The 19,742-nt window shown below is 48.0% G+C and overlaps 1 protein-coding gene across 1 annotated transcript in view; it reads right to left on the bottom strand.

Moving 5' to 3' along the window:
- The window catches only part of parp4 (poly (ADP-ribose) polymerase family, member 4), an 89,255-nt gene that overhangs the window by 15,875 nt on the left and 53,638 nt on the right, over positions 1 to 19,742 (bottom strand). The window contains exons 2-20 of the mRNA XM_072397597.1: positions 16,785 to 16,807; positions 13,966 to 14,092; positions 13,673 to 13,892; positions 9,721 to 9,808; positions 9,566 to 9,631; positions 9,034 to 9,112; positions 8,866 to 8,964; positions 8,502 to 8,660; positions 8,112 to 8,249; positions 7,867 to 8,037; positions 4,896 to 5,047; positions 4,699 to 4,830; positions 3,592 to 3,690; positions 3,327 to 3,510; positions 3,103 to 3,244; positions 2,066 to 2,208; positions 1,828 to 1,959; positions 376 to 462; positions 19 to 183 (exon numbers count right to left, since the gene is read on the bottom strand). Of these exons, the coding sequence (XP_072253698.1) occupies positions 19 to 183; positions 376 to 462; positions 1,828 to 1,959; positions 2,066 to 2,208; positions 3,103 to 3,244; positions 3,327 to 3,510; positions 3,592 to 3,690; positions 4,699 to 4,830; positions 4,896 to 5,047; positions 7,867 to 8,037; positions 8,112 to 8,249; positions 8,502 to 8,660; positions 8,866 to 8,964; positions 9,034 to 9,112; positions 9,566 to 9,631; positions 9,721 to 9,808; positions 13,673 to 13,892; positions 13,966 to 14,091 (2,382 nt within the window). The 5' untranslated portion in view covers position 14,092; positions 16,785 to 16,807. The remainder of the gene's footprint in view (positions 1 to 18; positions 184 to 375; positions 463 to 1,827; positions 1,960 to 2,065; positions 2,209 to 3,102; positions 3,245 to 3,326; positions 3,511 to 3,591; positions 3,691 to 4,698; positions 4,831 to 4,895; positions 5,048 to 7,866; positions 8,038 to 8,111; positions 8,250 to 8,501; positions 8,661 to 8,865; positions 8,965 to 9,033; positions 9,113 to 9,565; positions 9,632 to 9,720; positions 9,809 to 13,672; positions 13,893 to 13,965; positions 14,093 to 16,784; positions 16,808 to 19,742) is intronic.

Here is a 19,742-nt window from a genome sequence, read left to right as displayed (position 1 = left end):
CGTCCAGGCTCCTCCTACCTGTGTGGTCTGGTTGAGCGCTGCACTCTGCTGCCAGGGGGCCACACTCCCGGGCAGGGAGAACAGAATTTTCCCATCTTTGACCACCAGCTCAGACACAAAGGTCACTTTGATGAGGACGGTGGCTCCAGGCGGCAGGTTGCCCACGCTGATGGTGAACACGTCCTGCAGAGAGAGCAAAGAAGACGTCACAGCTGGTGAAGGGAATCACGAAGCGTCAGAATGAGAATAAAGTCAGAATGAGAATAAAGTCAGAATGAGAATAAAGTCAGAATGAGAATAAAGTCAGAGTGAGAATAAAGTCAGAGTGAGAATAAAGTCAGAGTGAGAATAAAGTCAGAATGATGGCAGACGTACAGGAGCATCCTGGTCCATGAGGTACGCTCCATGGCCTTTCTCTACAGCCTGCTTGTACTCCTTACGAGCTTTCTCTTTCTCCTTCACCTGAGCGCCGAACACACGAAGCAAAAAGTGTTACTTTGTGCACGTTTATGCATCTTTGATTTTCAGTCATCATTTACAGACATGACCAGCAAACTTCTGGGAATCAACAGTGAAGATGTAATGAATAAAAGAAGATGATAAGAATGTGTAAACACTTTCACAACCAAGGCCTCCATCTCAGACCCGCCCTAACCCCACCAAACCAAATGCTGGAGGGTCCACAGGTCCCATTTAGCTCTTTCAGACCCCAGGACTGACCCAGGGTGAACAGACCCTACTGACGGAGCCCCAACCACCAGGCGCTTGCCCACGAGACCCTCCCCCAGGACTGACCCAGGGTGAACGGACCGTACTGACGGAGCCCCAACCACCAGGTGCTTGCCCAGGAGACCCTCCCCCAGGACTGACCCAGGGTGAACGGACCGTACTGACGGAGCCCCAACCACCAGGCGCTTGCCCACGAGACCCTCCCCCAGGACTGACCCAGGGTGAACGGACCGTACTGACGGAGCCCCAACCACCAGGTGCTTGCCCAGGAGACCCTCCCCCAGGACTGACCCAGGGTGAACGGACCGTACTGACGGAGCCCCAACCACCAGGCGCTTGCCCAGGAGACCCTCCCCCAGGACTGACCCAGGGTGAACAGACCCTACTGACGGAGCCCCAACCACCAGGTGCTTGCCCAGGAGACCCTCCCCCAGGACTGACCCAGGGTGAACGGACTGTACTGACGGAGCCCCAACCACCAGGTGCTTGCCCAGGAGACCCTCCCCCAGGACTGACCCAGGGTGAACAGACCGTACTGACGGAGCCCCAACCACCAGGTGCTTGCCCAGGAGACCCTCCCCCAGGACTGACCCAGGGTGAACAGACCGTACTGACGGAGCCCCAACCACCAGGCGCTTTCCCAGGAGACCCTCCCCCAGGACTGACAGAAGGTGCTTTAGGAATGTTGGGTATCGGGCCCTCTACGATGAGCCATTAGGTCCCTGTACCAGCAGTGAGAGCTTGGCTCTCTTTGCTGGTAATAACTCAACTGGTTTCAGACTCTGCCTATATAACTGTAATCTAATTATAACTTTTATGGACAGAAATTTCAGGTGTTTAAGGCCCGATCCTTATTCCTACTTTTGACCCTTCAATTCCAGTTTGCAGAGGTAAAGAGATCCTTTTGTTTCAGACATGTCCTCCCGGGAGGAGGCAGACCCAGGACTCACTGGAGAGATTTTATCTCTTTGGGAAGAGCTGGATGCGTTGGCTGAGGATAAGGAAGCCTGGGGACCTCTAGTTAGCCTGTTGCCTCTGTGACCCCGTCCCCGATAACCCGAGAAATGGATAAATGGAAAAGAAGTCTGATCAGGTTACCTCTCCCACTATATGTTTTCCATTGATGAAAGCTTCAAATCCACAAACTGCAGCAGAATCGTCCAGCGGGAAGACATACTTTGCTTCAATGGGGACATGGCTCAGATTGGTGTATTTCTGGAAAATAATGACCTAAAAGAGAAAAGAAGAGAGACGAACAGAGCTGTGAGCAGTCAGTGAAAGACTAACATCTGGGAGTCTGAAGCTACTAAACTAAATGAGGCGTTTAAATGTTCACCTGAGAGAGCAAATCCATCAGTTTGCACTTCACGTGGACGGCCTGCAGGGGGAGCTGCTGCCCGGAGCTGTCCAACAGTCCAGCTGTCACATCCTCCAGAGGGTTTTTCATGTCTTCAGCCACCTCATCCTCTGAGCTGAGCTCTGCACACAGAAATCTGATTCATGAGGATGTTTGTGTGAAAGGACAGACTTTACTTTGTCTGGATGACCACTGATCAGAACCAGTCCTGCTTTGATGACCTGGCAGCGATATTTATCAGATTATTAATAAATTGTGTGCATTATTATCATCTTTCTTCCTGCTTTGTCTGCAGCAGCTGCTGCTTTCTGCTCTGAAAGGACTGGTGAGCTGATGCCAACTCCACCTGTTTTACATGAACACACAGGTTCAGAGTCAGTCACCTGGGCCACCTTACAGAGCTGATACCCGGCATCGTAGAACAGCTTCGGGGGCTTCCAGGGTCAGGGTTAGTTAAACCAGATAAGCTGAAGACACGCTGGGTGTGTTGAAGCTGCTTCTTGTTCAGGCCCCAGCTGCGTCATCAGGAAACATTTGGGCCAAACACAACAACTACTCCTGAGTCTGTTCTTTAAAAGCTGTCCCTCAGTCTGGAGTGAACCAGAATCACACCCTGACTGGACTGAACTGGAGCCGCTTCCTTCTGAACTGGAGCCGCTTCCTTCTGAACTGGAGCTGCTTCTTTCTGAACTGGAGCTGCTTCCTGCTTCTTTCTGAACCGGAGCTGCTTCCTTCTGAACTGATGCTGCTTCCTTCTGAACTGGAGCTGCTTCCTTCTGAACTGGAGCTGCTTCCTTCTGAACAGGAGCTGCTTCTTTCTGAACAGGAGCTGCTTCCTTCTGAACAGGAGCTGCTTCCTTCTGAACTGGAGCTGCTTCTTTCTGAACAGGAGCTGCTTCCTTCTGAACTGGAGCTGCTTCCTTCTGAACCGGAGCTGCTTCCTTCTGACCTGGAGCTGCTTCTTTCTGACCTGACAACATGTGACTGAGCGCTAACAGAAGAGGGAAACAGCTCACCGTGGTCAGAGGCGGGCTGCACCGGCCCAGCCGACATGTTGATTTCAGGACTGAAGTCCTTCAGCTGGTCTCCGTCTACGATGAACTGAACCACATACTTCAGCTTCACCTGATCAGCAGAGTACACGACGAACTCGTCATCCTGGAACACAAAAACGTGTAGTTCAACTGGAGTTCAACAGCCCTGTTTGTTCCTGCTTCCCTCTACATTCACAGCGTCCTACCTCGAAGTCAGAGGGGGTTTTCTCGGTGTGGCGGACCCCATGCACGCTGTGGTGGCCATCAGGAGCCTGGGTCAGGGTCTGGTCTCTCTTATGGAGGTCCCTGCAGCGTCCCAGCGCCACATCGCACACCAGCAGCAGCCGGGCGCCGTCCGTCTGGCTGGGTTTGGAGTATTTCAGACTGGTGCTGCAGACGCAGGAGACACAGCTGCCGTCATCTGGCTTCACCAGACTTAGTGCTTTAATGGAATTAGGCTTTTCTACCAACCTCACGGCGTCACTAAAGTAGATCCCGCTGCCCAGATTACCAATATCTGTCCTCTTGATCCCATGATGCCCGACGGCAACAAGGGGAAGCAGCAGGCCCCTGAGGTGATAAAATCAAATATAAAGTCCCATTTCTTACAGTCTAACTCAGGGGTCGGGAACCTTTTTGACTAAGAGAGCCATGAAAGCAAAAAATTTGGAAATTTATTTCAATGAGAGCCATATAATATATTTTAGTAGCTCTCGGCTCGCTTTCTTTCTGCTGTCTCCTGCCGGGTATTTTGATGCAAAGGTAGCATGGCGCGTGTCGAAGTGCCGCTTTACATTCGACCGTTTCATCGATGTAATTTTGTCTTTGCAAATTAGACACACCGCAGAATTTGCTCTCTCCACAAAGGCGAATTCTTCAGTCCATTCGGCCTGAAATGTACGATACTCCTTAGCGATAAGGGTTAGCTTTGAGCTAATGACCGAGCAGACTGATTCAAAAGGGGGCGTTTACCTGTTTTACGCTGCCAACGTAGTCCAGTATCATCCAATTAAAATAATGGACAATTGCTCCTGCAGCCCTGAACAGGACATGAAAAATCGATGGATGGATTAAAACAAGTGAGAATATTTAGTTTTATCTGTGAGCCAGATGCAATCATCAAGAGAGCCACACCTGGCTCACGAGCCATAGGTTCCTGACCCCTGATCTAAAGCAATAAAACAGAAGGTTTACTGCATCACAGACAGAGGAGCTCAGAGGTGAAGCTCTCATGTGAAGCTTTCAGAAACAGTTGGTCTGCAGCATCTGGTGAAAAGAAACGCAGCACAGAAAGCTCTGCTTACAGCTCCAAATGTTCTCATGGATGTACCACAAAAAGGCTCAAACAACCGACAGCTTCACTGTTTTACAGCCAAACAGAGCAGGGTTACCTGCTTTCTGAGGCTCTTCTTTGTCTGAGGTTCTGTTTTTCAGAGCTCTGGAGACTTAAGCTACGTCTTAAAGTCCAGAAGGTTCTGAAAACGTGTGAAGAATTTCTTCCATGAACCCTTCAGAGAAAATGATTTAACGTGGAACTCTGCACCATCTTCAGTCTGACATCGTGTTTTCAGCTCTCACCGGGACAGGATTCCCACGAAGTTACTGGGGCCGGAGGAATGGAGGAGGGTCTTCACGTTCTCCAGCTCGCTCTTGAAGGTCTGAAGCTCCACCCCCCTGCTGACCCGCACAATCTGCTGGATCTGCACTCCGCTGCAGAGCACACACAGAAACATGAGCACCTCCGAAAGGTTTCAGAAAGGCGTGGCAGCATCTACCTGTTCTGCAGCAGGCGGGCGACGGCCTGGAACTCAGAGCTGCTGGGGGGGACGGCCTCCATGCTGCACCGCAGGGCGCGGTACTTCCCCACGCTGGTCGGGACCGAGCTCCCCAGAGTCATCTCACTCAAGCTCAGAACATCTCGGATTAACTGGACGAACAGACAGAAGCTGGGAGCTCAAACACACACTTTGATCAAAAGCTTCCACTCAAACCAACAAGGAACAAGTCAAATTAAATCATTTGATGTTAAAACAGCAGCCAGAAATCCCACCAACCATGGCTGTGCTACCTTACATGTGAAGAACTTCCATTTCTGACCCCCAGGAAGCACTGATCAGGGTTACTATGGTGACCTCTCCTCAAAGAGATAGCAGCACTACCCGTTATATTCAGGAACCTTCAGTTCCTCACGGCTCCATAAAGCTTCCTCCTGACCACCAGCTGCTCTCCTTCCGGCAAAAACTACTTTATGGTGAAAACAAATAAAAGTTTGAATGCCTGCTGTGCCAACCCCAGTCCATCTGCAGCGTTTTTTACATGCACAATGCATTGTGGGTAACTTTAGAACACAGAGGATACACAGAAGCATCCTTAAAATGTCACAATCAAAGATTTTATGAGGCAGCGGCTGAGAAATGCAGACATGAAGGATCCTTTAGTCTGAGAAGCAGCTTCTGAAAACACATCGTGTCCCTGTGGAGGAGATGGAGGGATTTCACCTCCTTTTTTTTATTTATGGGTCTTTTCTTTCTGCTAAACTGTAGCAGAAAGAGCTGAATGCTTTGCTCTCAGGCTGCAGGTTTCCTTGTGGTTCCCAGAGTTTCTAAAAGCAGAATGGGAGGCAGAGCCTTCAGTTATCAGGCCCCTAAAAGCAGAATGGGAGGCAGAGCCTTCAGTTATCAGGCCCCTAAAAGCAGAATGGGAGGCAGAGCCTTCAGTTATCAGGCCCCTAAAAGCAGAATGGGAGGCAGAGCCTTCAGTTATCAGGCCCCTAAAAGCAGAATGGGAGGCAGAGCCTTCAGTTATCAGGCCCCTAAAAGCAGAATGGGAGGCAGAGCCTTCAGTTATCAGGCCCCTAAAAGCAGAATGGGAGGCAGAGCCTTCAGTTATCAGGCCCCTAAAAGCAGAATGGGAGGCAGAGCCTTCAGTTATCAGGCCCCTAAAAGCAGAATGGGAGGCAGAGCCTTCAGTTATCAGGCCCCTAAAAGCAGAATGGGAGGCAGAGCCTTCAGTTATCAGGCCCCTAAAAGCAGAATGGGAGGCAGAGCCTTCAGTTATCAGGCCCCTAAAAGCAGAATGGGAGGCAGAGCCTTCAGTTATCAGGCCCCAAAAAGCAGAATGGGAGGCAGAGCCTTCAGTTATCAGGCCCCTAAAAGCAGAATGGGAGGCAGAGCCTTCAGTTATCAGGCCCCTGAAAGCAGAATGGGAGGCAGAGCCTTCAGTTATCAGGCCCCTAAAAGCAGAATGGGAGGCAGAGCCTTCAGTTATCAGGCCCCTAAAAGCAGAATGGGAGGCAGAGCCTTCAGTTATCAGGCCCCTAAAAGCAGAATGGGAGGCAGAGCCTTCAGTTATCAGGCCCCTAAAAGCAGAATGGGAGGCAGAGCCTTCAGTTATCAGGCCCCTAAAAGCAGAATGGGAGGCAGAGCCTTCAGTTATCAGGCCCCTAAAAGCAGAATGGGAGGCAGAGCCTTCAGTTATCAGGCCCCTAAAAGCAGAATGGGAGGCAGAGCCTTCAGTTATCAGGCCCCTGAAAGCAGAATGGGAGGCAGAGCCTTCAGTTATCAGGCCCCTAAAAGTAGAATGGGAGGCAGAGCCTTCAGTTATCAGGCCCCTAAAAGCAGAATGGGAGGCAGAGCCTTCAGTTATCAGGCCCCTAAAAGCAGAATGGGAGGCAGAGCCTTCAGTTATCAGGCCCCTAAAAGCAGAATGGGAGGCAGAGCCTTCAGTTATCAGGCCCCTAAAAGCAGAATGGGAGGCAGAGCCTTCAGTTATCAGGCCCCTAAAAGTAGAATGGGAGGCAGAGCCTTCAGTTATCAGGCCCCTAAAAGCAGAATGGGAGGCAGAGCCTTCAGTTATCAGGCCCCTAAAAGCAGAATGGGAGGCAGAGCCTTCAGTTATCAGGCCCCTAAAAGCAGAATGGGAGGCAGAGCCTTCAGTTATCAGGCCCCTAAAAGCAGAATGGGAGGCAGAGCCTTCAGTTATCAGGCCCCTAAAAGCAGAATGGGAGGCAGAGCCTTCAGTTATCAGGCCCCTCTCTGTGGAACCAGCTGCCAGACACCCTCTCTACCTTTAAGATCAGGCTGAAACTTTCCTTCCTGATAAAGCTTATAGTTAGGGATGGCTCAGGTGAGCCTGAAACATCCCATAGTTCTGCTGCTATAGGCCCAGCCTGCTGGGGGAGCTCCCATGATGCACCTCTCCTCCCTCCATGTACAGATGACATCATTGCTGTCATTAACTTGTGTTTCTCTCTCTCAGCAGGTGTCTCTGGCCTGGTGTTACGCTGCTTGTTGTCCCCTCTTTCCTGTCCTCTCAGCCCCAGCTGGTCCAGGCAGATGGACCCTTCCTGGTTCTGGTTCTGATGGAGGTTTCTTCCTGGTTCTGATGGAGGTTTCTTCCTGTTAAAAGGGAGTTTTTTCTCTCCACAGTCGCCTCGTGCAGCTCAGGACGGGGCTTGGATCAGAGAAAAGTTTCAGTGCAGTCTGCTGGTTTCCTTAGTGAGGAAACTTTGTTTAATTGGCTCTGAATAAATTGGACATTTGAAATTTAATCATTTGGATTTGATTCTAATTGGCTTGAATTGGACTGAATCTCTGAAGTGACCTGATGGTATCTGCTGTGCTTTATAAATAAAACGTGTAAAATCCTGTCGATTTGTTGAACCTGAACTTTGCTGCAGACTGTCTGAGGAACACTTTGCACATTTTAAAGCAGCTTAAACGTATAAACCTGTGAGCTGGGAGTTACCTGGCAGAGGTCCAGCTTCTGAGACAGAAGCCTGATGCTTGGTTTCGAGGGCTGAGCCTCCCTGTGTGGCAGCAGGATGTAAACCTCCTCCAGGAGGGACGCCGCCTCCGGCAGATCTCCCTCCATCAGCTTCTTCTGAGCCTGAAGCAACAAGCCCTCTGCTCTGCTCACCTGCACACAAACACGCATCATAACAGGATCCCTGCTTTAAACCTTCTGTTGAAGGCAAACCATACGAGCCTCACATCACTGAGGCTCAGCTGCTCCATGGAAACTCTGAGGATGTTGCTGAGGCAGCCCAGAGCCTCGGTCCACAGCAGCTCCACAAACAGACCCACTTCCTGTGATAAGCTTCCAGTGTTCAGCTTCTCCTCCAGCAGCAGCTGCAGATCAAACACAGCATGTTGCAGAACCTGTGAAGCACTTTCTGAACAGTTGGGCCGATAAAGAGAAACTCCTCACTGGGCCAGAAACTTTCTGCCTTTCTTCACACATTCACAGAAGCTCGCTGCCCATCGTGGGAGTGACAGTTCACATACTTCCTGTGTACCACTGGGTGTGGTTTAAACTGTCATGTTTGACCAGTATATAAAAGTAAAATTAAGAGTTTTATCCAAAGTTGCATCAGGTCTGACCTGCTGGAGGGGGGTGGAGCCCAGGCCCGAGGCCTCTGGGGGAAGGCTGCTCCTCTTCCTCATACCAGCAGCCTCCAAGGCTTTGCTCAGGGCCTCGAACACGTCCCGAGCCTCTTCTGAGGTGGACAGAAACACCAGCTGATCCCTCAGCGCCGCCTTCTGCTCACACACAGAAAAAAGGATTTCCGTAATCCGAAGATGTCTCAGAGTGCTGAGCTCTCAGGTGAGAACTTCTTGTGTCCATCCAAAGGCTTTTCCAAAGGCTGCAGTTACGCTGCAGACTGAAAGAATAACGTCCAACAGTTTGTTTCAGGACACAAAGGACAAAGAGCCGCAGGTTCAACCACGCAGCGCCACGCCTCACCTCCGCCGCCGCGGCGTCCTTCCGATGCCTGACCACACGATAGCGCCGGCCCGGCTCGGTTCTGGCGCTCTGCAGCTCCAGAACACACCAGCTGTTCATCTGCACACACATCTGCATCAGTGCCACGGCAACAGAACCAGAACCAACATCAAAATCAAGCTTCTTCACCTTTTCAAAGATGGAATACTTGACCACTTGGAAATCATCGGGAAACGCTGGAAGGTCAGAGTCAGTTTCTGCGTAAATTCTGTGAAATTTAAACAGCAAAGTCCTAAAAAGTCAGGTTCATCTCACAGGAAATGATTCAACATCTGCTTTTAGCTCAGAATATTCCTGCACACTGCCTCCAGATGTGTGGAAACTGCTGTTTACTGTCGGGGGAAATGATGCTGAAGGATGAGTTTTAAGAAGATGCACATCGGTCTCACCTGGACCGCTCCATGTTAGCGCTGCTGAACTGTGACTGGAAGCATCCAGAATGAGGCTTTAGCATCGTTACAGCTAGCTTTAGCCCTCCAGTAACTGAGGTCAGTAAGACAGCATCTTCAGTGAGTGTGGAGGATTATTCAGAGAGTTCCTCCTCCAGCTCATCGGTCCGACCCGGCATCAATCTGACACCTGATCATGCTGATTCTTAACTCCTATAACTGCCTGTGATAGTAGGAACTGAACCTTCTGAACAAACTTGTGTTCATGTTACCTGCAATCTGGCCTCTTCGTCCATTCTGAAACATCTGGATTCACTTTATCAGAAACAGCATCACCTCTGCATTAAAAATACAAACAATGAGACTTAAAAAGGGGAAAAGTCCAGTATGAGGACAAAAGGTGCATCGCACCGGTGGCTGTTCCCACCTCATCTTATCCAGACCATTTCCACTTCTCACTGCAGTCTCACCTTTGGACGTCTTAGCTGCTGGTTTACCTGTTGGTGCTTTGGACTCTGCAACAAAGAGGACAGAGAGTCGTCTACACCGAGGACACAGAGAGTCATCTACACCGAGGACACAGAGTCATCTAAACCTAGGACACAGAGAGTCATCTACACCTAGGACACAGAGTCATCTACACCAGGGACACAGAGAGTCGTCTACACCTAGGACACAGAGAGTCATCTACACCGAGGACACAGAGAGTCATCTACACCTAGGACACACAGAGTCATCTACACCAAGGATACAGAGAGTCATCTACACCTAGGACACAGAGAGTCATCTACACCTAGGACACAGAGTCATCTACACCAGGGACACAGAGAGTCATCTACACCTAGGACACAGAGTCATCTACACCTAGGACACAGAGAGTCATCTACACCTAGGACACAGAGAGTCATCTACACCGAGGACACAGAGAGTCATCTACACCTAGGACACGGAGTCATCTACACCTAGGACACAGAGTCATCTACACCTAGGACACAGAGTCATCTACACCTAGGACACAGAGAGTCATCTACACCGAGGACACAGAGAGTAATCTACACCGAGGACACAGAGAGTAATCTACACCTAGGACACAGAGTCATCTACACCTAGGACACAGAGTCATCTACACCTAGGACACAGAGTCATCTACACCTAGGACACAGAGTCATCTACACCGAGGACACAGAGAGTCATCTACACCTAGGACACAGAGTCATCTACACCTAGGACACAGAGTCATCTACACCTAGGACACAGAGAGTCATCTACACCTAGGACACAGAGAGTCATCTACACCTAGGACACAGAGAGTCATCTACACCGAGGACAGAGAGTCATCTACACCGAGGACACAGAGAGTCATCTACACCTAGGACACAGAGAGTCATCTACACCTAGGACACAGAGAGTCATCTACACCTAGGACACAGAGAGTCATCTACACCTAGGACACAGAGTCATCTACACCGAGGACACAGAGAGTAATCTACACCTAGAACACAGAGTCATCTACACCTAGGACACAGAGAGTCATCTACACCTAGGACACAGAGAGTCATCTACACCTAGGACACAGAGAGTCATCTACACCTAGGACACAGAGTCATCTACACCTAGGACACAGAGTCATCTACACCTAGGACACAGAGTCATCTACACCGAGGACACAGAGAGTCATCTACACCTAGGACACAGAGTCATCTACACCTAGGACACAGAGTCATCTACACCTAGGACACAGAGAGTCATCTACACCTAGGACACAGAGAGTCATCTACACCTAGGACACAGAGAGTCATCTACACCTAGGACACAGAGAGTCATCTACACCTAGGACACAGAGAGTCATCTACACCTAGGACACAGAGAGTCATCTACACCGAGGACAGAGAGTCATCTACACCGAGGACACAGAGAGTCATCTACACCTAGGACACAGAGAGTCATCTACACCTAGGACACAGAGAGTCATCTACACCTAGGACACAGAGAGTCATCTACACCTAGGACACAGAGTCATCTACACCGAGGACACAGAGAGTAATCTACACCTAGAACACAGAGTCATCTACACCTAGGACACAGAGAGTCATCTACACCTAGGACACAGAGAGTCATCTACACCTAGGACACAGAGAGTCATCTACACCTAGGACACAGAGTCATCTACACCTAGGACACAGAGTCATCTACACCTAGGACACAGAGTCATCTACACCGAGGACACAGAGAGTCATCTACACCTAGGACACAGAGTCATCTACACCTAGGACACAGAGTCATCTACACCTAGGACACAGAGAGTCATCTACACCTAGGACACAGAGAGTCATCTACACCTAGGACACAGAGAGTCATCTACACCTAGGACACAGAGAGTCATCTACACCTAGGACACAGAGAGTCATCTACACCTAGGACACAGAGAGTCATCTACACCGAGGACAGAGAGTCATCTACACCGAGGACACAGAGAGTCATCTACACCTAGGACACAGAGAGTCATCTACACCTAGGACACAGAGTCATCTACACCTAGGACACAGAGTCATCTACACCTAGGACACAGAGAGTCATCTACACCTAGGACACAGAGAGTCATCTACACCTAGGACACAGAGAGTCATCTACACCTAGGACACAGAGAGTCATCTACACCGAGGACAGAGAGTCATCTACACCTAGGACACAGAGAGTCATCTACACCTAGGACACAGAGAGTCATCTACACCTAGGACACAGAGAGTCATCTACACCTAGGACACAGAGAGTCATCTACACCTAGGACACAGAGAGTCATCTACACCTAGGACACAGAGAGTCATCTACACCGAGGACAGAGAGTCATCTACACCGAGGACACAGAGAGTCATCTACACCTAGGACACAGAGAGTCATCTACACCTAGGACACAGAGAGTCATCTACACCTAGGACACAGAGAGTCATCTACACCTAGGACACAGAGTCATCTACACCGAGGACACAGAGAGATCTACACCTAGAACACAGAGTCATCTACACCTAGGACACAGAGAGTCATCTACACCTAGGACACAGAGAGTCATCTACACCTAGGACACAGAGTCATCTACACCTAGGACACAGAGTCATCTACACCTAGGACACAGAGTCATCTACACCGAGGACACAGAGAGTCATCTACACCTAGGACACAGAGTCATCTACACCTAGGACACAGAGTCATCTACACCTAGGACACAGAGAGTCATCTACACCTAGGACACAGAGAGTCATCTACACCTAGGACACAGAGAGTCATCTACACCTAGGACACAGAGAGTCATCTACACCTAGGACACAGAGAGTCATCTACACCTAGGACACAGAGAGTCATCTACACCGAGGACAGAGAGTCATCTACACCGAGGACACAGAGAGTCATCTACACCTAGGACACAGAGTCATCTACACCTAGGACACAGAGAGTCATCTACACCTAGGACACAGAGAGTCATCTACACCTAGGACACAGAGAGTCATCTACACCTAGGACACAGAGTCATCTACACCTAGGACACAGAGTCATCTACACCTAGGACACAGAGAGTCATCTACACCTAGGACACAGAGTCATCTACACCGAGGACACAGAGTCATCTACACCGAGGACACAGAGAGTCATCTACACCAAGGACACAGAGAGTCATCTACACCTAGGACACAGAGTCATCTACACCGAGGACACAGAGTCGTCTACACCTAGGACACAGAGTCATCTACACCGAGGACACAGAGAGTCATCTACACCTAGGACACAGAGAGTCATCTACACCTAGGACACAGAGAGTCATCTACACCTAGGACACAGAGTCATCTACACCTAGGACACAGAGAGTCATCTACACCGAGGACACAGAGTCATCTACACCTAGGACACAGAGAGTCATCTACACCTAGGACACAGAGAGTCATCTACACCTAGGACACAGAGAGTCATCTACACCTAGGACACAGAGAGTCATCTACACCTAGGACACAGAGTCATCTACACCTAGGACACAGAGAGTCATCTACACAGAGGACACAGAGAGTCATCTACACCTAGGACACAGAGAGTCATCTACACCTAGGACACAGAGAGTCATCTACACCTAGGACACAGAGAGTCATCTACACCTAGGACGCAGAGAGTCATCTACACCTAGGACACAGAGTCGTCTACACCTAGGACACAGAGTCTTTGTCCTGATGAAGGAAGCTTAAAATCCATGACTCTGAGACCTTTATCCCACCTGCTGTGTGGGCTGATTAGTTTTTAACTGTAAAGGTGTGGGAGGATGAGGTGGAAACGGTGAGTCACTGCTGGGTGGAGATCATTCAAAGAGAAGCTGATTATAAAGGTGAGAATGACAGTACCTTGGTTTATGAGAGGAGCTCTTCTCAGTGAAGAGGGAGGAGGAGGAGCTGAGAGAGCAGAGGAAATATCCAGCTTGTATTCATCCAGAGGCAGAAGAAGGCCCGCCTCCCTGCAGCTGAACACGTAATTCACCCCGACCACCGGCGTCTGGTGCTTCTGGATGCTTCTCAGCCGGTTGGAGCTCAGGCAGGACACGTCGCTGGCCACCACCAGAGAGCACTGTGGGAAATGTAGGCAGGAATCAGACAGCCGCCTGACAACACGGCGCTCAGGCGTGACGGCGCTGCCTCACCTGTTTGGTCACCACGAAGCAGATGCTGCCCCCGTTCTCCGTCACAGCAGATTTCACCTTCATCTTCTCCTTCACGGTCAAACCTTTCAGCTCCAGGAGCACCGAGAAGTTCTCAAACACGGCCATGCTGAAGAGGAGAGGAGTTATTATAAAACGCAGTGCAGGTGAGAACAGCCTCACCTGGACCTGCTGCAGGCTCCGCCTACTTTAGTTCAAAATCATGAACCAATCAGAAACAACTTTCAAACCACAATACACACAATAAAGGCTGCGTCGCTGAGAGCTGACCGGCCACAGTTCCTGTGGCTCTCAAATCAAAAGGACCGTTTCACAGCTTTTTCCTCCTGTGTGAAACCCACACATCTGGAACCGGTCACATCTGGAACCTGAGTCCTGTGTGAAACCCACACATCTGGAACCGGTCACAGCTGGAACCTGAGCCCTGTGTGAAACCCACACAGCTGGAACCGGTCACATCTGGAACCTGAGTCCTGTGTGAAACCCACACATCTGGAACCGGTCACAGCTGGAACCTGAGCCCTGTGTGAAACCCACACATCTGGAACCGGTCACAGCTGGAACCTGAGTCTTGTGTGAAACCCACACATCTGGAACCGGTCACATCTGGAACCTGAGTCCTGTGTGAAACCCACACATCTGGAACCAGTCACATCTGGGACCCGAGTCTTGTGTGAAACCCACACAGCTGATCTGGTCACAGCTGGAACCCGCCCTTTTTTTTTGCATTTTCACACATCAAAAACAGATGTCACAAAGTACAAAAAAGTCATTATTAAACCTGCTTCCTCTGTGCAGTTTTCACACAGGACTCAGTCCAATGGAATAATACAGATGTGGCCCTGCAGTGTGCGGGAATACAAACTGCATTACTCACTGCACTCCCTAGGAGGCACTGCAGCTTTGGTTGCTGTGGAAACCACAGAATAAAAAAAACAAGTCCAATTCTTATCTTACAGAGTGAAACCTGAGGAAAAGAGACCCCCCACCTCACTAAGTCTGGAAGGGAATCCAGCGGAAAACTGGAGGATCTGGATCCAGAGAGTTGAACCTGCGGAAGTGATGAAAAGAGTCACGTGATCTGCACGAAGCAGCTCAGGTGTTTAACACGCCTGAGTTGCTCCGAAGCAAAGAAAATGTGACATATTAGAGACACCTGTTCTTCACAGGGTGGCAACACCCATTCCGACAAGGCTTTCCATATAAGGAAATGTGCGTTACTCAACAGGTGAGTCCCTTCGTTCTGTTCATGCAATTTATATGTTGAACACATGTTTACAGATAATTAAAAACACAAAGTCTGGGCAGCTGGAGGAGGAGAAGCAGACCGCGGTGGTTTTCAATCACACACTCCAATGCCACGAAAATTTAATCCAGGAAAAAAAGGCTTACAAACATGGACCGAAACGGCTCCATAATACGCACAAGAATCCAAAAGAAACTAAAGTTAACCAGAAGAAAGCAAATACGCAGCATGAAGTGGTCAAAATTGGTTTTACGCATGCCTATGTGCGTCTGGCACATGCGTCTTCGGGCTCTCCCACGTTGGTTTGTGGATGAAAGCTATATGTTCAGCTGTAATGTCATGTAAAAACAATCTCTACATGACATTTACTCCCAGGTGTGACCAGTTAGGACCTTAAGACATCAACAGGCTGTAAAGCCTTGCTCAACGGCTGTGTGTTTGTGCCAAATGCGCAAAGCCCATCCGCGCTTCCCATAATCGGAGCGAGTACTCATAAATCACGTGAATAACATGAATAAACGTTTTTACTGCATTTTGTTGTTTTTTATACGTTCTATGCTGTCATTTCTCTCCTCTCCTATTGGCAAGGCAAGGCAGAGTGCTCGCAACTGTGTCCTGTGCAGTTGCCGTGATATCTGTAATTGCAATTATTACTTTTGCATATGATGACAGCAAAAGACGCATCTGTGGAGAGCTCCGCTCCAGCTGGCTGCTGACAGCTCACTGACACTGTATTTCTGCTTAATCAGTTTCAGCCAGAGTTACATTAATATCTGTATTTTTATATTTGAAATTCAGGGGTTTTTGATAATAGATTATTAAAGTTTGTTTGCGACGCTGTGGCCTCTGTATGTGCAGAGTTTGTGCGCCAAACTTTAGGGCGTATTTGCGCCGGAATATCATTAGTGCAAAATGTTTTGGGTAAAAAATAGGCTATTAAAAGGAACTGTCGGGATGGCGGTATGTTAAAAAAACCCAGAACAAACCGCCATTCCGACCATAGGAGGAAAAAAGGGTCGGAGTGACGGGACGTTTTATAAAAAAATAAGAATTGGAGGCCGATGTCGGAACGGCAGCATGTAACCTTCTTCACACGAGTGCACGGAAAATCAGAAACTGTTGCTGCACATGTGGCTGATTTAAAGAATAAAGCGACAGACTGACTTTGAGCTTCTCACACTCACTGATTCGGAATAGAACCGTGTGTGGAATCATGGATTAGAGGAGGACCACAGAGAAACCTGAGCTAAACAAGGCAACAGACATTTATAGAGCCGGAGTCAGAACCGGAGCAGGTTCATAAAGTCAAGCAGAAGCAACATGACAGCAAGAGACAGCGGCGCCACATCTCAGATTTTATGCACATGCCTTCTATCTGCAGCGAACTGCAGGTTTGGTTCGGTTCCGGTCACCCACCTCTGAGTGTTATCTGGGCGTTGACGTCACGGTTGGTTTCTGTCAACACATGCGGAAGTAGAAAAGTGGCACTGACCCGGTTTAAAGTGACAAACTGGAAGTCTGTGGCGATTAAAGTTGGAGCTGAGCTGATATTTACCCGTTTTACAAAGAAACTGAGCCCAACCTGTTCCCGGACACGAACATGAAGATAACAGCTGGACGAGCTGCGTGTACTTCCGGTGGGGGGCTTTTCATAATAAAGGTTTGTCACCGAGCTCCGTCTGTGACAAAAGAGGATATGGTTCCGACCCAGAGTCCTCATCTGACTCCCTGTTATCTTTAAAGTGTCCTGATCAACAGTTCTGCAGCTTTCTGAAACCTTTAAAGTGTCCTGATCAACAGTTCTGCAGCTTTCTGAAACCTTTAAAGTGTCCTGATCAACAGTTCTGCAGCTTTCTGAAACCTTTAAAGTGTCCTGATCAATAGTTCTGCAGCTTTCTGAAACCTTTAAAGTGTCCTGATCAACAGTTCTGCAGCTTTCTGAAACCTTTAAAGTGTCCTGATCAACAGTTCTGCAGCTTTCTGAAACCTTTAAAGTGTCCTGATCAATAGTTCTGCAGCTTTCTGAAACCTTTAAAGTGTCCTGATCAACAGTTCTGCAGCTTTCTGTAACCTTTAAAGTGTCCTGATCAACAGTTCTGCAGCTTTCTGAAACCTTTAAAGTGTCCTGATCAACAGTTCTGCAGCTTTCTGAAACCTTTAAAGTGTCCTGATCAACAGTTCTGCAGCTTTCTGTAACCTTTAAAGTGTCCTGATCAACAGTTCTGCTGCTTTCTGTAACCTTTAAAGTGTCCTGATCAACAGTTCTGCAGCTTTCTGAAACCTTTAAAGTGTCCTGATCAACAGTTCTGCAGCTTTCTGAAACCTTTAAAGTGTCCTGATCAACAGTTCTGCAGCTTTCTGAAACCTTTAAAGTGTCCTGATCAACAGTTCTGCAGCTTTCTGAAACCTTTAAAGTGTCCTGATCAATAGTTCTGCAGCTTTCTGAAACCTTTAAAGTGTCCTGATCAATAGTTCTGCAGCTTTCTGTAACCTTTAAAGTGTCCTGATCAACAGTTCTGCAGCTTTCTGAAACCTTTAAAGTGTCCTGATCAACAGTTCTGCAGCTTTCTGAAACCTTTAAAGTGTCCTGATCAACAGTTCTGTAGCTTTCTGAAACCTTTAAAGTGTCCTGATCAATAGTTCTGCAGCTTTCTGAAACCTTTAAAGTGTCCTGATCAACAGTTCTGCAGCTTTCTGTAACCTTTAAAGTGTCCTGATCAACAGTTCTGCAGCTTTCTGTAACCTTTAAAGTGTCCTGATCAATAGTTCTGCAGCTTTCTGTAACCTTTAAAGTGTCCTGATCAACAGTTCTGCAGCTTTCTGAAACCTTTAAAGTGTCCTGATCAACAGTTCTGCAGCTTTCTGAAACCTTTAAAGTGTCCTGATCAATAGTTCTGCAGCTTTCTGAAACCTTTAAAGTGTCCTGAACAATAGTTCTGCAGCTTTCTGAAACCTTTAAAGTGTCCTGATCAACAGTTCTGCAGCTTTCTGTAACCTTTAAAGTGTCCTGATCAATAGTTCTGCAGCTTTCTGTAACCTTTAAAGTGTCCTGATCAACAGTTCTGCAGCTTTCTGTAACCTTTAAAGTGTCCTGATCAACAGTTCTGCAGCTTTCTGAAACCTTTAAAGTGTCCTGATCAATAGTTCTGCAGCTTTCTGTAACCTTTAAAGTGTCCTGATCAATAGTTCTGCAGCTTTCTGAAACCTTTAAAGTGTCCTGATCAACAGTTCTGCAGCTTTCTGTAACCTTTAAAGTGTCCTGATCAATAGTTCTGCAGCTTTCTGTAACCTTTAAAGTGTCCTGATCAATAGTTCTGCAGCTTTCTGAAACCTTTAAAGTGTCCTGATCAACAGTTCTGCAGCTTTCTGTAACCTTTAAAGTGTCCTGATCAATAGTTCTGCAGCTTTCTGTAACCTTTAAAGTGTCCTGATCAACAGTTCTGCAGCTTTCTGAAACCTTTAAAGTGTCCTGATCAACAGTTCTGCAGCTTTCTGAAACCTTTAAAGTGTCCTGATCAACAGTTCTGCAGCTTTCTGTAACCTTTAAAGTGTCCTGATCAACAGTTCTGCAGCTTTCTGAAACCTTTAAAGTGTCCTGATCAATAGTTCTGCAGCTTTCTGAAACCTTTAAAGTGTCCTGATCAACAGTTCTGCAGCTTTCTGTAACCTTTAAAGTGTCCTGATCAACAGTTCTGCAGCTTTCTGTAACCTGTAAAGTGTCCTGATCAATAGTTCTGCAGCTTTCTGTAACCTTTAAAGTGTCCTGATCAACAGTTCTGCAGCTTTCTGAAACCTTTAAAGTGTCCTGATCAACAGTTCTGCAGCTTTCTGAAACCTTTAAAGTGTCCTGATCAATAGTTCTGCAGCTTTCTGAAACCTTTAAAGTGTCCTGATCAACAGTTCTGCAGCTTTCTGAAACCTTTAAAGTGTCCTGATCAACAGTTCTGCAGCTTTCTGTAACCTTTAAAGTGTCCTGATCAACAGTTCTGCAGCTTTCTGAAGCTCTTTCACAGCTTTTCTTTGGACATTTTCTGCTTTTTCCCTCATCTTCAGTCCTTGTTCCTGAGCATTTTCAGAGTTTTTTTCTTTGTTCAGCCACTTAACTCTGACCTTTGACCCATTCAGGCAGAAAAAAGGCTCCTAACTCAAGGGATGAACCAGTGTTGTGTCGACACAGAACAGACAACTTAGCAAAGAAGCCATTTTAAACTGGATCTTTAGGCACTTTGTTACCAGCAGCCTGTCACAGAGACACATCATTTGTTCCCATTTCTTTAGTTCTATCTATGAAAAACAGCAAAGAAAACACAGTTTGACACTGTAATGTAATAATTTCCATTCGTAGTCCTGTTACTAAACACCGAGGGAGCAAACTAAGAAAATTAAATGTATTTAAAATGTGAACACCACAAATCAGAGTTAAACCACAGATTAAATCTGTTTTTTCTTTTGTTTCCTGACTAAATGAGTTGATGATCAGCTCATGTTGGGTTTTAAATCTCATAAAACATGA

The sequence above is a fragment of the Leuresthes tenuis genome, unplaced genomic scaffold (assembly GCF_036924035.1).
Source record: "Leuresthes tenuis unplaced genomic scaffold, fLeuTen1.0.hap1 SCAF_12, whole genome shotgun sequence".
In the NCBI taxonomy this organism is placed as follows: Eukaryota; Metazoa; Chordata; class Actinopteri; order Atheriniformes; family Atherinopsidae; genus Leuresthes; species Leuresthes tenuis.
The sequence above is the reverse complement of the archived record's forward strand: the minus strand, read 5'-3'. Positions and strand labels throughout refer to the sequence as shown.